Below are 15187 nucleotides of genomic sequence, written 5' to 3'. Positions count from 1 at the left end.
GTTTCCCAAATGATTTTTTGAGATGTATTTTCATTAAATTTTTCAGCATGACAGTGTTCCATTGTTTTTCTTGTCTTCATTTCAGAATGTGGGCAGCTCTGAAGCTGCCATGGGCATCAGATGATGTGTGTCTGGTGTCTGGCAATGATTAATGCTATCAGTAATGAAGTGTTAAATTACCTTAATATGAAAAAACATATTATCCACTGTAAATATCCATTAGGTAGGTCGTTGTAACACTGCTTATTTGCATTTTGAATGACAGGAAGACACATGTTTTGGACATTCATGACTTTATCTCACCTGTAGAGTGTAACAGGGGGGTTGGCCTTTGCAGAGCAGTGGAATTTCACAAGATTCCCCTCCAGAACGGGCTGAGGCTCCACGGAGAGATTGACAAGTGGAAGATCTGAAAATAAATAAATAATAGATTAATTAATGAATAAAACAGGGACACAAAGGCAACCAATTCAAAAACTGGCACTCTTTTAAAAACATTATGCAACAAACTTTAAGCCTTAGACAAACACTGTGTTCTTGACAAGTTCTGTCACTTAAAGAGCCCATATTCTGCCCTTTTTGGGGTTCATATATTTAATCTATGTACCTACTTTTGTATGTTCACAATAGCTAAAGTTCTAAAAAAGTGTCTGTTTTCATGTACTGCTCCTCCTTGCTCCCTCTACGCTCTGAGTCCGTCAGCTACACTCTGTTGAGCCCACACTGTTAGACCCCACGTGGGCCAAGTCTGCTCTGATTGGTCTGCCGATCCACTCTGTTGTTATTGGTCAGTTGCTCAGCACACTTCTCGGAAATTTCAACATGAGTTGCTGGGCTTGACACAACGAGCCAATGGACTTAGATCAGTGATCTCACACTGACAATGACGTCACACTGACACATTTTTATGGAGGGGGGCTAGAACCGAGCGTTACATGTAGCTAATGCTACAGCTAACAGGAGGACGTAGGAGAAGCCGCGTTTCCGCAGACTTTGAATTTTTGCACATAGATGTGCCTAAACATGCACAGGAGACATGGAAAACACACTAAATAGCATATAAAACCAGAAAAAGAAGAATATGGGAGCTTTAAAAAAAAAAAAGAAAGGTTAGAAAATAACTATAGGGGGAAAAAATCACACATAGGACAATGCAGAGCCATTTAAAATGTCTTCAAAAGGACAGAAACAAACAACAAACATGCAAAATGAATACACTGTTATGTTGCTGTACCACACAGTGCTGCAGGTAAACATGTTTCACTGACAAACACAAGGTATAATTCTTTGATTAGGATTACTTTAAAATAAACAGTGGAAAAAAAACACAGTTTTGACAACTTCTCACAGGTTGTGGTACGATTTTCACCCACATAATAAACAATTACTTCTGAATATTTTGATGCCCTATAATGTGTTATCTTCCAACCACCCACCCAGTGTCTGTATAGGCCAAGATGCTGGATAACACTGTTGTTTATTTCACAGGTGTAAAAAGAGAACATGCTATTTTTAAACCAGAGCATTCCATACCCATTAGCACATTTAAGGAATTAAAGGCAAACTTGACTTGATAATTACTTCCTGTAAATGGCAATTTGAAAAAAAAAAAAAAAAACATAGGATAGTCCACGGCCCAATTAGAACAATGAACAACCTCAGTGATACAGTAAACAGGTCTCGGAATAACAAGCGTACAGATTATGCAAATTTAATAAACAACTTAATTTGTCCTAATTGACAAAGGTGGGATTCTCTTTGAAGATACGTGTTCATTTCCATTTCTACCAGGTCCCATGTGAAATTAGCAGCTATTTACCTCAGACTTAGAGAGTGAATATCAAGTAGGAGGAGGTATTTGTCAAGGTTTCTAAACAAAGAGGCTGGGTATATGTTGTGTATAGCATTGAATATAGCAAGAGAAGAGTACTAAGATGACTTATACCTGGCTTTTTCTAATGGTGAGGAATCAGGTTTGAGTGCATGTGCTCTATTTATGAGTTATGCTGTCAACTCGTGCTCGGGGAGCCTTTTTTCTACTCTTAATTTCTATTGATATGTTTTTTTTCTTTTCACAATTGGTTACAGGGAGTTTCTTTTTTCATATAATGCAACAAAAAAAAAAAAACGTTTTACTGTAAGGCTAAAAAACCCTTTACAGCACACCTGTCCTGCCAAGGCAGCAATATTCCCCAAGCCTTGCAGGGTAAATAGTTGAGGTTGGTTTTTTTAGGGAGATACCAATGAGACTCAACTTCTGCAACCCCTTAGCTATGTGTCATTTTTAGAAGAAGAAGAAGAAGAAGAAGTGGCATACTGGTGGTAAGGCGTAACAGACAGTCGATTACTTTCAGGGGAAAAAGCTGGTTCTGGGTCTGATGCTGCTGCGGCCATCTGCTTAAGAGGTGTGCTAAGTATATCTGCTCTGTGTTCAATAAAACTAATGTACTAACCAGGGATTGTGTTTTGGATGCAGATGAAGAGAAGTGATGGGCTTTAGAGATGTTGCATGTAGCATTAATGAAGCACACAAACACTGCTGTAATGAAGCCAAACAGCACTGTGTAAAGTTATGAAGAGTGATTCTGTGAGTGCATATTTGTGTGTGTGTGTGTGTGCATGTGTGGGCATGAAGTGTAGGGAAACTGCTTTTTACCCTGTGGCTGTGCAGATGCTCTGGGCTGGCTCAGCTGCCACAAAGCCCCAGAGAGGGGGGGTGGTCCAGGTGCCATATTCCTCCACACACACACACACACACACACACACACACACACACACACACACACACACACACACACACACACACACACACACACACACACACACACACACACACACACACACACACACACACACACACACACACCATATTCCCCATCAGCAGACTTACCTCCTCCCTAGACAGTTTGCCCCCACCCCCATCCCCCTCCCTCGTCCCCACCAACCACTCTACCTTCAAATCCATGAGCTCCACCTGTGCCAGTTCTCCCCAGGCCAGTAGAGAAAACAACAATATTATGGATCATGAATGACTGGAGGCCACTGTGAACCAGTAAGTCTCTCCAGGTACTGAGTACAGTCTCTGTGTGTCTGTGTATTTGCATATGTGTGCATGTGAAAAGCCATGTGCGTGAGAGTCATAATAAAACTGGAAACCTCTCTCTATGTAGTGGTATCTATCCAGAAGGTGATTGTTGCATTGCGAGTGGCTAAGTGTGTGGACATAAATATAGGGAGAGGGAACCTTAGGGGCAAAATGACAGATGTGGCAGTGGAGTCAGTAATACAATCCAGCAAGAAGCTGAGAGGACATAAGAGAAGCACAGGGGAGGTCTGGAGTAAGTGTCTGTGCTAATAGATACAGTGTATGTGTAGACGCTAATTTACAAGCTTTTGATCACCAGTGGTATTCCTTCAATGCATTTTTTTTCTAAGGACACAACTGCTCAGCTAATTAATGGCCTTTTTCCAATGACTGAGGTGGAAAGAAACTGACCCTCCCTCTCAGCCAGAAGTAAGGGCATGACAACTTGACATTCATTTCTAAGTCAGACTTGCAATTTTGTTGTGTAGATCCCTGCAGATCCATTAGCAGAGACAGCCATGGGAGCAGCAGCTGTCATAAGTCGGTCAACGAGCCTTTGGGTGTGCATGCGGGACTGTCACTTAACTCATCTTTAACCCTGCAGATATGACAGATTCCTCGTCCTTAGGACCATGTGTCACTTTGGTAAACACATGCATGAAACGCTAAGCTAAATTATGTGAAGTACCTTAGGACATCAATATATTATATTTTGATGGAAGGGACTGATGGGTAGACTTCAAGTAGGATAGTAGAACTTAAAATATTTCCAGTGACAATAACAGCATGAATAAGAAGGTTACGGTTAAAGTCGGCCGACAGCTTTTGGTCGGTTAGTTCAAAGTAAAGACCAGATGGTGCTTTCTGGAACAATCCTCCAACTTCACTCTATTTCCTAGAGACACTGCCAACATAAACTGTTTCCCCTCCCCCCTTTCTTAAAGCTCAATTTCCTATCTCTCCAGGTCACTTTAGACAGCTGTTCTCCAGTAGGACCAGCCTCAAACTCCAGCAATGTCTGCTCTCTGTGAAGGATGCGGGGAAGCTGTTTGTAGGCCATCCGCTCCTGGCTTCTAGCCTTAGCAATATGGGAACGCTGTCACATGGCTGGCTGAGTGGAATACTTGAGGGGAGAACAGACTGCCTAAGAAACTGAGGTCCAGCATATTGATTATGAGATTTTCTTGTGCAACAACAGAGAATATAATTGACAGATGTTTTACTCAAACAGCAGCTCAGGAGCTCTGCAGTCTGCACAGCACATCTGTATGCATGTAAATGTGTGCATGTTAATGACTTTTCTTTTTACTAATCAAATCTAAAGACAGCAAAGCTTAGCTAGAAAGCATTAAATTGATCTTTAGGTCATTGGAAACCAAATTCCTTCATGCAGTCTTAAATAAGATCACAAGATAACTCAAGACTGCAGCATGCATAGAGCTTAATCTAATGTACAGAAGAATCAGAGCATGTTATCACCCCTTAAGACTAAACTATTTCCTTCTTCCCTTCACATTCTTTCATCTGTTATCTGCCTTCTGATGAATTTGCCATTATCTGCTTGATTAGGCAGGGAGAGCATGTTGCTGCTACCAAAAAACAAATCCTCCCCGATTGCACATCTGCATGTTCTTTATTAATTAGTCTCAACAAATGGCATTCATTTTCCTCCCACATGGCTCAGCTTGTTTGCAATGCAAACATATGCAGAACCTTGGCTTTGCCTGTCTGTCCCTGGCACATTCATTTTCTGACTACTCGTTTGAATGTGCGTTCCTATGTGGGCCAACGCTCTGCAGATATGCAGCTGGACAAAGAACAATATCTGAAGCATAATTCCAGTTGTGTGATGAGTGGGATTAAGTTGGACATGAAACTGTGGTATCAGAACCATATTCACTGCGGTGGATTTATGCTGTGTAGTTAGAGAGTTACTTATTAGTCCAAAGGGCATAATGCAAGTTAAGTCATGCTGCTGGAGAAAACAGCATCAGGGGGTAGCCGCCCCACTGCTATCAAATAATTACAGCCTGCTAATGGACTGGTATGGACAACTGAAGTCAGCAGTCTATCCAGGGTTTTGAATCACCTCTGCTGGCTCTAAATCCCTCTCATTTTGGCAACATCACCACTACATACTGTATTTAGATGCTAATTTGTCTAACCTCAGGTCAGATAACTCTGTGTGAACTTCTGTGGGGAATGAAATCACTGAGGTAGGATGTAAATCATAAGCATTAAAAGTGATGATAAAATAAAACACCGTTGTGAAATGCATTGGATTTTAGGCCGGTTTAAGATGTAGAGCAATGTGCTGGGCTGTGTTTAGATTACACTCATTTGGATTGCTATAAGTGTGGAGCGGAGAGAAAGGGCGCCTCAGCTTAGAGGTGAGCGGAATACCAAATGTTGAGAAGGGCAGAAGGACTGAGACCATTTTAATTACTTTTGTTAGCTACTAATATTATCTCTCTAATGCTGCCAATTAGAAAGGTCTGGGCAGGGAAATAAATGAGACTTTGAATTCTCATGAATGGGACTCACACACAGTGAACCATGCAGTAGGAACTATACCAGGATATATTCAGAACTCAGAGTGTGGATGCTCAGTGGACATAATCCCCACTTTTAGTGAATACACAATCATTTTGAAAAAAATGCTTGTTTGCTGTTTTATTGAGGGTTAGGTGAGAGTATCAATATCAATTCAATTACTCTGTGTCCAATACAGAGCTACCACTGAGTGTGTCAGGGAATTGTATGTAAAGGCATTAGCTCTGCATTCAATAGCAGTCAAATACAAATTTCCTATTCTAATCCGGTAAAGACTGCATGTATTTCGTTGCAAAGGCAGGTTGGACTTGTTTAACTTCCATCTTTGAACGCAGACTCCTGAACAAAAAGTACTACCAAAGTTCAAAAGCGAGCTCAAGGCCAGCGAATTATATTGTCATTCCATCACATCTTGAAGGGACATAAGTGGTTAAGAGTGTGCATTTTTAGCCTCTGTGACATGCTGTATCCGGAACTCACCAGGGTGCCACTACGACTACAAGCAACTATTCACAGGAGACTGCCATTTATCCTTCGGTCTTTGTTCAGGACTGGAGCAAATTGTAGCACCACACAAATATGGCCGGAAGCACCAACCATATAGATATTGCTGGTGAGACCTTTAATTCTCATAAATGGGTCTCACGCACAGTGAATCATGCAATAGGAAATATACAAGCATACATATATATATATATATATATATGGCTTTATTTATTTTTTTTTTCAAATTACTTAGGCTAGTTTTCTTTTACTTTTCTGCTGATAACTTCAGTCCCGACAATTTTTATTTTTCATCATGTATTGTTCATGCTTATATTGTGTACAGAGTGTAGATGTATAAAGGATGGCAGACAGGCATTGTGTGCATACAATACACTTTGTGTGCAACCTTGAACATTTGCACACAAGAAAGTGTTTTCAATGAATCAAAACTATTCAACTTGCTTTGACAAAGTGTCGTTTCTTAAAGCCATTGATTAGAACGAGCCCGAGTGACGCATATGTATGCATAAATGGTGGAAAACTTTGACATTCAGAAGAAGAAGGCTTCTGTGTGGTAGAAGGCAATGGGGGAAATTGTAAGTGATTGATGCTATCCAACTTATGGAAAAAAAGTATATTCTCCATGTGTTTAAACCAAAACTAAATAATTCATTCTGACTCATGATTGAGTTGAGGGGAGGTAAGAAGAGACGGTCAGGTAACGTTTATTTCACAAGACTCCTGAAATGCTTGAAGGAAGGTAGGCTTTGGTTGGTATGGAGATGGCTTTTACTTTTCTCTAAACATACTCTGTCAAAAAAGTCAGAAAGAAAAAGGTAGACCCAAGTGCAGATTCAAACTAAAGATGTATTTTAACAAACGGCAAAAGTCAAACACAAAGGCTTACACTTTCAATTTCAAACCAAGCACTGAGAGGCAAATAAGCTCACAACATAGGGTAATGTCTGTCAATGAACTGACAGAGAAGGGAAGAAACCCAAAGACTCAATACAGGGGGCAATCAGATACAGGTGTGACAGACAAGACACAGGTGAAACTGATGAAGGCAATCAAAAAGGGAGGGAAACACACACAGGGAGGACGTGGCTACTAACTACTCAAAGCGCTTTTACACCGCATGTCACACCTACACATTCACACACTGATGGCACATACTCATACGCCGCAGACGAAGCAGGGTGACAAATACTGTGTTAAGTGTCATGACCAAGGACACATCGAATATGTTGCTGCAGGAGAAGGGAATCGAACCCAGAACTTCCCGGTTGAGAGACAAACCGACTCTACCGAGTGAGTCACAGCCGCCTGAGATGTCAACAGGGCACAGCTATTTGGTAAAGGATAGATTTGGAAAATGCATAGCGTCATAGTCTTTAGATTTATGCAGGGCGCTGATTTCTTTGCAGGATTCCCATTTCCCGCTCAGTTGTCCTAACAGCCGGTCTTCAGTGGAGGAGCAATCAAAGAGACCACCGACGCAAGGTCTAGTCCTTAAATAGATTGAGGTCAACTTTCATATGCTTCTATTCCCCGAGCCAATTTCCTGTTATTTATGCACCCGCCTCCTGTTTTTTTATTTGCAACAATAAGACTAGGTGCTTGTCTTTGAACAATGTCTTTGAATTGTGCATTCATATTAAGCTTTCCTGATTTCCAACCCCACAGTTCTTCATTCTCACAATATTTATTGTAGTAAGTAAAAATGTATTGCTATAGCCTGAAAGACTTTTGTTTAAATATACACCTATTGAAGTGCTGCTGAAATCTGCACGTCTCTACAGCAGCAGCATATTCACTTTGTCTGAATGTGTCTGCAAAACATTTTTACAGTTGAGCGTTTTCTTAAAGATGTCATGTGTCTGTGAAAAATAGCTCAAAATTTTGATATTTTCCTGCAAGAAACACATGCTGTTTTTGTGCCAAGAACCTTGTAATCGAATTAGGCAGCATTGAAATTAAACAAATTGATACCCAACACGGATGAATCACAGTTCAATTACAAAATGTTTCATTTCAAAGGCAGCTTAATTTGGAGAAAGGTTTTTTTTTTTTTGCACAAATTCCTGAGGCTTTGCTGAACTGTGCTGAACACTTTACCTGTCAAGTTTCGGGAGTGATGGGGGATGGGGGGTGGGGGGAGACTAGAGGCTAAGCCTTATGGGAGACAATTTGAATCTTGACAATTAGTCTCTGCTGTCGCTCGGTTTGATCTCACACTGTGAAAAATGTTGTCAGGAGCTGTAATTGTGTAAAGAGCACATTTTGGAATGCTAATTAGAAAGCTGCTGGTCTCATTCTTCAGGGTTAAATCATACATTCAGGAGCGAGGATGATGCTATGATGGCGAGCATTTATCACAGACACATCATTATACTTGCTGACAAATCAGTTAACGTGTGGGCAGACTTCCCCTTTCTGACTGCGTGACAAAAAATAAATGACGAGGACAAACTGCAACGGGTGCAAACACTAACAACTGTTAATCATTTTTAACTCCCGCGCCTGAGTTGGCCTGATCGTGCGTTGCCCGCTCTCTCGCCATGCCTGCCTCTTGTGGTGTACATAATGAAAAGAATGGAGCCGTCAGTCATATCAGCTCTCTAAATAGCATTTTCTGCTTTATTAGTCATACTTAATGGTGTTGAAGGGGCTGTGAGTGATGCAAAAATCCCTTTGTTCAAAGCCCTTCTCTTACTGTGAACACATCTTGATCGAAAAAATTCAAAAAAAAAAGACTCTGACAATTGAGGTGAGAATGTGTTTTACACGCTGGGCTTACTTTGCCTATTTAAGAGGGGGAATTGTGCATGCTCTTATCAAAAAGATTGATGGTATGTGCAAGAAAATAAAAGAGGTGGAATCAGTGTGCATAGTTCCATGATAGCAGGCAGGTATTCGGACCAAAACAGACAATCCCATTCTTTGTAGACGGACAGCTCCTTTGATATTTCATCATAGTGAACAAAGAAAAAAAAAATGTGATGCATCATCAATCCATCCACCCACCTACCTACATGGCTTGAAAAGCAAAAATGGAAAGCAATTATAAATATCTATCAGAGCCTAAAATGAATTCTTGATGTTTACAGAGTGTTAGTCACGTACGTCTGACAGTTTGGCAGTTTCACGCCTCTACATGTGAGAAATACCTTGAGCATCTGAGTAATGCATGTCATACGTAGGGACTTTCAGAACTTTGATGTAAAACTGGGAGACAGTGAGAGGAAAGGGAGAGATACTGAACAGAATGAAACGAGAGAGTCATGGATAAAAGCTTACGCTGGATGTCGATGGTGACACTGGCCTCCTTGCCGTTGGGGACCGCCTTGTTGGACGCCTTGCAGATGATCTGCTGACCTGTCTCGATGTTGGAAGGTGAGAGGTAGAGGGTGCTCACGGTGCTCTCTCTCCTGCCATCCCGCAGCAAGGTCTGCAAGAAGTGAGGCAAAGTTTAGCAAAGTTGAAAAGTAGAAGTGCAGGTAGCTGTGTCGATCAAATGTTCAGGCGTCTTTATCTATACGAGGTATGGTGGGAGGGTCTAAAAAAAAAAGATGTTTTAGCTGCAACCTTGGATGTCGATTTTCATGATCAATAAGCAAAATGTCAATTTATTTTGATTTAGAATGGAAAAACTCCAAACTATGTGCACCAAAAAAGTTTTTGAATCAAATACACTTTGGATTGTATCTTCAATAGCTGACATTCAAGGTGGGACGTAAAACTGTTTAAAACGATGTACAAAGAGAAAAAATAAATAAATGTTGGAGCAAACATTTACCAGAGAAGCTTTGATAAAGAAGGTGTAAGATTGAAAAAAGAGCATGAATACACACATCATTTCCCTCGAGGGACCAAAGCAAACCATGAGAAAACTCTACCCTGTAGTTTTACTGCCAAAGCTGATTGATATGAGAAAAAAAAAAAGTAGAAATATGTTTTTTGAGCCTCTTTTGTGTGTCTGGAGAGCTGCGCTCTAGTGCATGGCTTGTCATACTCCACAAAGGAAATCAATCTTCTTTTCAGCGCTCATCCTCTGAGCCCTACATTGTGGAAGCCATCTGGAATCGGTTGGTAGCGCTCACTATCTCTCGCCCTCCCCAAAACACTCGGGGGAGGGCTCTGGGAGTGTATGTTAACCAGTGCGGGGCGAAACAAAGTCACTGACTAGAACAAATTGCGTGGGCAACGGGGCACAGTGTGGTCAACCACAAAAGTCAAGATGCATTTCCCTGCCATGGCTTTAAAAGAGGCTCACTGCTGCTTTGTGCTTTGGAAGAAAATGAGATCCTGTTATAGTGAAGTACATCAAACATGTGCTTAATATAGAAACAGAGCTACAGTGTTGACCAGAGGGAGCTCACTGTGGACTCGCTTTACTGCACTGCTAACTTTAGATTAGCCTAACAATTGCACACAATGCTTCATGGGTATCTCCTTTATTAGAATTCTTAAAGCACCCCATATAGAAACAGGAAATATGAATGTAAGAACTAAACAATACAACCGTTTAGTGCTTAATGCTATGCTATACTGGCTCTTCAGTTTTACACAATAGGGTTAAATATGAACCAAAGGTATCAAAGATAAGGCAATAGTTCTTGTCTGAAGCTTCACCACGTGCATCACTGTATATTAAAATGTTCTCACCAAGCTCAACAAAATGGAGAAGCACATTTCCACGGCTGTAATCACTTCCCATTAATCCTTAGGTGAGTCAAACTGCAGCTCAAACCACCGGCAATTATCTCATCACTTCTCTCGCTTAATGCAAAGATTTTCTTTTTAATAAAAACGGTAATCTTTTTGCCCCCTTCTCGCTTAAGCACGCTGTATTCTAAATGATATCATTAAGATGCTATTAAAAAAGTTTGAATAGACATTTCAAAAGACATATTTTTACATCTTTGCAACTTTGAAGATTAAGTATTGCAAGTGGGCATGTCTTCTGGTCACAATATAACCTCAGAAATTGTGGTATGAGATCAACATTTTTACATGAATAGCATTGGTTTTTATTTTATTATTACAGGAAAACATTGAAAGTAACATTAATACAAGTTACACAGGCCTGCCTCAGTTAAAACTGGTTTAAAGCAGTTCCCATTCTGCAGAACATGCTGTAAAAAACCAAGATCACGTCAGCCAAAAGACACCAACCAAAATCAGACTTATCAGCAACACAGACAATCAGAGGTTTGGGAAAAAAACTAAAAATTAACATTATACCAGTAATTCATTAATCAGGTAGTGTTCATATGCATGCTTGAAATGTCTAATGAGATTGTTTTTTCTGATATAACCACCAGATTTAAGTGTATGTATGAAAGAACGACCTCTGACCATAGCTGTTTCTTAAGCCAGTACTGGGACTGGAACTGGGTTTCTGACTTGTGTTGGATCTTGGAACTAGAGCACTGAGCTGGATACAAGATGTTGTAATGGATCTGATAGTATAGCAAGAATGTTTCTATAATCCTGAAAAGACATGGCGTTACAGTGAGAAAGTGCAGTACAGTGATGTATGGGGGGGGGGGGGGGGGGGTTAAAGATATTGTGAAATGCATACATGTTTCTGTAAAGTCCATCTGCTGTCTACTTGAAGAAACCTTATGATGAAATTCGAAGTTGAGCGTGAGTCACTTCCAAAAGCAGAACGCATTAGCTGTCAGTCGCGGGATATGTCAATGCAATATCCTTTCTGACACAATCAGGATTGTTTCTCTCATCGCGTTGGACCTGTCTGAAGTCATTAATCTTAGGAAGGGGGTTAGCAGGCTGCTGCATTCAATTCAACACCATGCCATATTACAATTTGATACATTTTCATATCACTGCCTGGAAGCTATGTGAGGAATACTTGTTAACCCTTCTGGGGAGAGGCGTACAGTAAATGTACCAAATTAAGACAAAGGGTGTTTTAGGTGTGTTTCAGATAGAACAGGTGATTTCTGACACCAGGAGGCGAAAGTGGGAAAAGTAAGGCACACACTAGTAAATGTATCGCTTATCCTCCTTATTAAAGTGTTAACAAACATTACCAGAGACCGTAGAACATAAGCGTTCTCTTTCTGTATCTCATTGCCAGCCACTTGAAATAAGATCTCCGCATGCATTTATTTTTTGGTTTGGGCTGCTTGTTAAACATCATGTTCTTGTCATATTGAGGGTATACTTCTTCTCTCAGTTTGACTTTTATTACTGTCAGATTGATTTTAACTACACACAAAAGCTCTTAGCCTGCTCAGCAAACAAAGCGTACAAAGCTAGCCTGCCACTGCCAAGAAACACTTTAACCTAATCTGTTGACCTGTCAGAGACACATATAGCCTTCATAATTATCCACTAATTAAAAGCAGCTGAACCAAATGGATTATGACTTGAATAAAAACTTGATGTGGTGCCTTTAAAACCTAAATCACCTTTAGCCCTTAACCCTCACTGTGTTCTCACTGAAGTCTCTAAAGCCGTAACAGAGCTGTAAAAGCATGTATGAACGTTTACAATGCATTAAGAACCTTCAGAAAATGTATGTTTCTTAGTGGATATGGTTTTGGAAATCAAACAAGAGGAAACCAAAGAACCTGGGCTTTGAGTCAGGAATGCAATTAAGACATGCCATCTTGGAACTATTTGTATTAGTTATGTTATGTTATATTATATAATTATGACCTTGATGTTGTTTTCCCTTTATTATAAATCTAAATTGTTTATTTCACTTCTCTCATTGGGTCAATATACAGAAGGAAATGGAAACATTAAGACCCATTTCATGGTCGTTTAACTCAAAATTACTGGAAATTATACCTTCAACCTCAAGACTGACATGAAAGTGATCCTCAAAAACCTGCAGGGGAAGCCTTGATTGGGTCAGTTATAGGGGAGGTGGAGGAATGAAGCCCCCTGGGGATGGTGATACATTTACCAAATAGGACAAATGTGTTTATAAATACATCATTCATATACTGACAATCAATAGAGCAAGCTTTGACTTGCAAATGTACATTAGGTTATACTCAGACATTTTTATGCTTTACTTCTCAAGTGTTCTTCTGCACATTTTATTCATCGTTTCAGGATTTTTTCTCGTTTGAGGATATTTTAAATATTTCCATTTCTCTTGAATATGTTGTTTCATGTTACATAATTTGTGTAACTGTGTGTTATAATGGATGGCATCACCTCACTGAATGCAAAAGCAATTTACCTCAGTAGTAATAAAGGAACCTGAACAAGAACAAAATATCTGCAGAGTATGTATGAGTTAGAGAATATATATAGACGTATATATGGGTGAGAGGCGAGGTAAACCCTGGAGTGTTTTCCAGTCAATCACAAGGCTGACACACAGAGACAGACAACCAGACACACCCATATTCACACCTACGGACAATTAAGAGTCACAAATTAACCTGACAAGCATGTCATGTGGGAGGAAGCCGGAGTACCCAGAGAGAACCAAGGCATGCACTGTGAGGCAACAGCGCTAACCACTATACCAACACTGTGCAGCACCATACATATATTATCACTTTTAATTTTGGTCACTGAGGTGTCTTGCGTTAAACCCTAACTCGCTGCACTTCACAAATGAACCTTTCCAAATTCTCTATAACCAGTAAAGTGATCGTTTTATTTCAGAACAAAGTGTTAATTTAAACGATGAAAAACGAGGTTAATTAGCCTGACAGACTCCTTTGATATCGATTAAAACTGGCACACTGAATTATGAGTCCTTTGACTAAATGTTTTCTTGAACCGCTGGGAAAAATACACCTTTCTCCAAATGGCAAAAAAAAAAAAAAGTTGACATATTAAATGCCCACTCAGATTTTAATTGCTTACTTTATTTCTAAGTATTTCCCCACCACATTACTCAATGAGTGTAATGGTTCAAATGAAATACTTTGCTCTAATTGAAATTACAAACACACACACACACACACACACACACACACACATACACACCCACAAATGCACACACAAAAGTTCACAAACTCCCATGAAGGATTGGAGAAGAATGATACAACTGAGAGGCAGAAATCGCAGCTGCTTAGAACACTTGGAGGAAATAACAGAGAGGAAGTGAAAAACCAGGTTTGGAAAATGGATAATTATTTTTTCTGCTGAAAATGATATCCATCAACAGTAGCAGCCTCATGTCAACTTTTAGCAATTTTCCCTGATATTAAACAGCAACACGATTTTACTGCAACGCTGAGAAGGTGCACAATAAAAAAGAAAAGCACTATTCTGCTCTTGCCAGCAAGAACAGCTCATACAAATGTCATTATTTCTTTTCTTTCTTTCTGTCTTTTTTCTTTTTTTCTAAACCTCCTAAGACTGAGATCACTCCCCAGTCTCCTGCTCCCCCTCTCAGCATGCCACCGGAGCATTCAGCAAAAAATATGTAGCACATAGGGGAGGAGAATGCATCATGTTTTTTCAAATGATTTGTTGTACCATTCAGGTGCAGTATCACAGAGCAAGTGTGCACACCTCCCAAACACAGCTCAGAACCTGGAGGCTGCAAATGACAAACAGTCCTTTGCTGTTTGCCACTGAGCAGCTCCACCACAGCAGATGGGAGATGAGTGTTTGAGGGAAGAGAGAACATTATTCATTTTTTTCCCTCTGCCCACGTTTTCACAGCTAGCCTTGATATTTGAACCGTTCACCCTCACTGTGACGAGGGTTCCTGCCACTTAATTATTTTGGATGCCCCCCTACATAATATTGCGCTTCTGTTTATTGAAAGCTACCATGACTAATGATAAGCAATCCATCACTTGGGTGACTCTTTATAGAGTAGAACCAACTCACATTTTTTATTTTTTTTTAAGTGAGGCTTTAATCATGCACTGTCTCTTTAACCACTGGTCTAGTAAATAGTTTTCTAAGAGGTCATATAGCTGAGGTTTTGGAAGCCTTAGTGGAAAATTATCTTCAGGTCAGAAATGTCATTAGATATGACACCATCAGGAAAAGGCATTTCTGTGACTCCTCCACCACATCTGCTCACATTAAGACCTCTTCATCTGCAGG

General features: G+C 40.2%; 1 protein-coding gene across 12 annotated transcripts in view; it reads right to left on the bottom strand.

The window, feature by feature from the left end:
• Positions 1-15187, bottom strand: part of kirrel3b (kirre like nephrin family adhesion molecule 3b) — a 162717-nt gene that overhangs the window by 31683 nt on the left and 115847 nt on the right. For all 12 annotated transcript variants that reach the window (XM_065960375.1, XM_065960376.1, XM_065960380.1 and 9 more), the window contains exons 5-6: positions 9425-9575; positions 304-409 (exon numbers count right to left, since the gene is read on the bottom strand). In XM_065960375.1, coding sequence (XP_065816447.1) covers positions 304-409; positions 9425-9575 — 257 coding nt within the window. The remainder of the gene's footprint in view (positions 1-303; positions 410-9424; positions 9576-15187) is intronic.

Source organism: Labrus bergylta, chromosome 11 (genome assembly GCF_963930695.1).
Source record: "Labrus bergylta chromosome 11, fLabBer1.1, whole genome shotgun sequence".
NCBI classification, from domain to species: Eukaryota; Metazoa; Chordata; class Actinopteri; order Labriformes; family Labridae; genus Labrus; species Labrus bergylta.
This window is presented reverse-complemented; position numbering and strand designations above follow the sequence as displayed.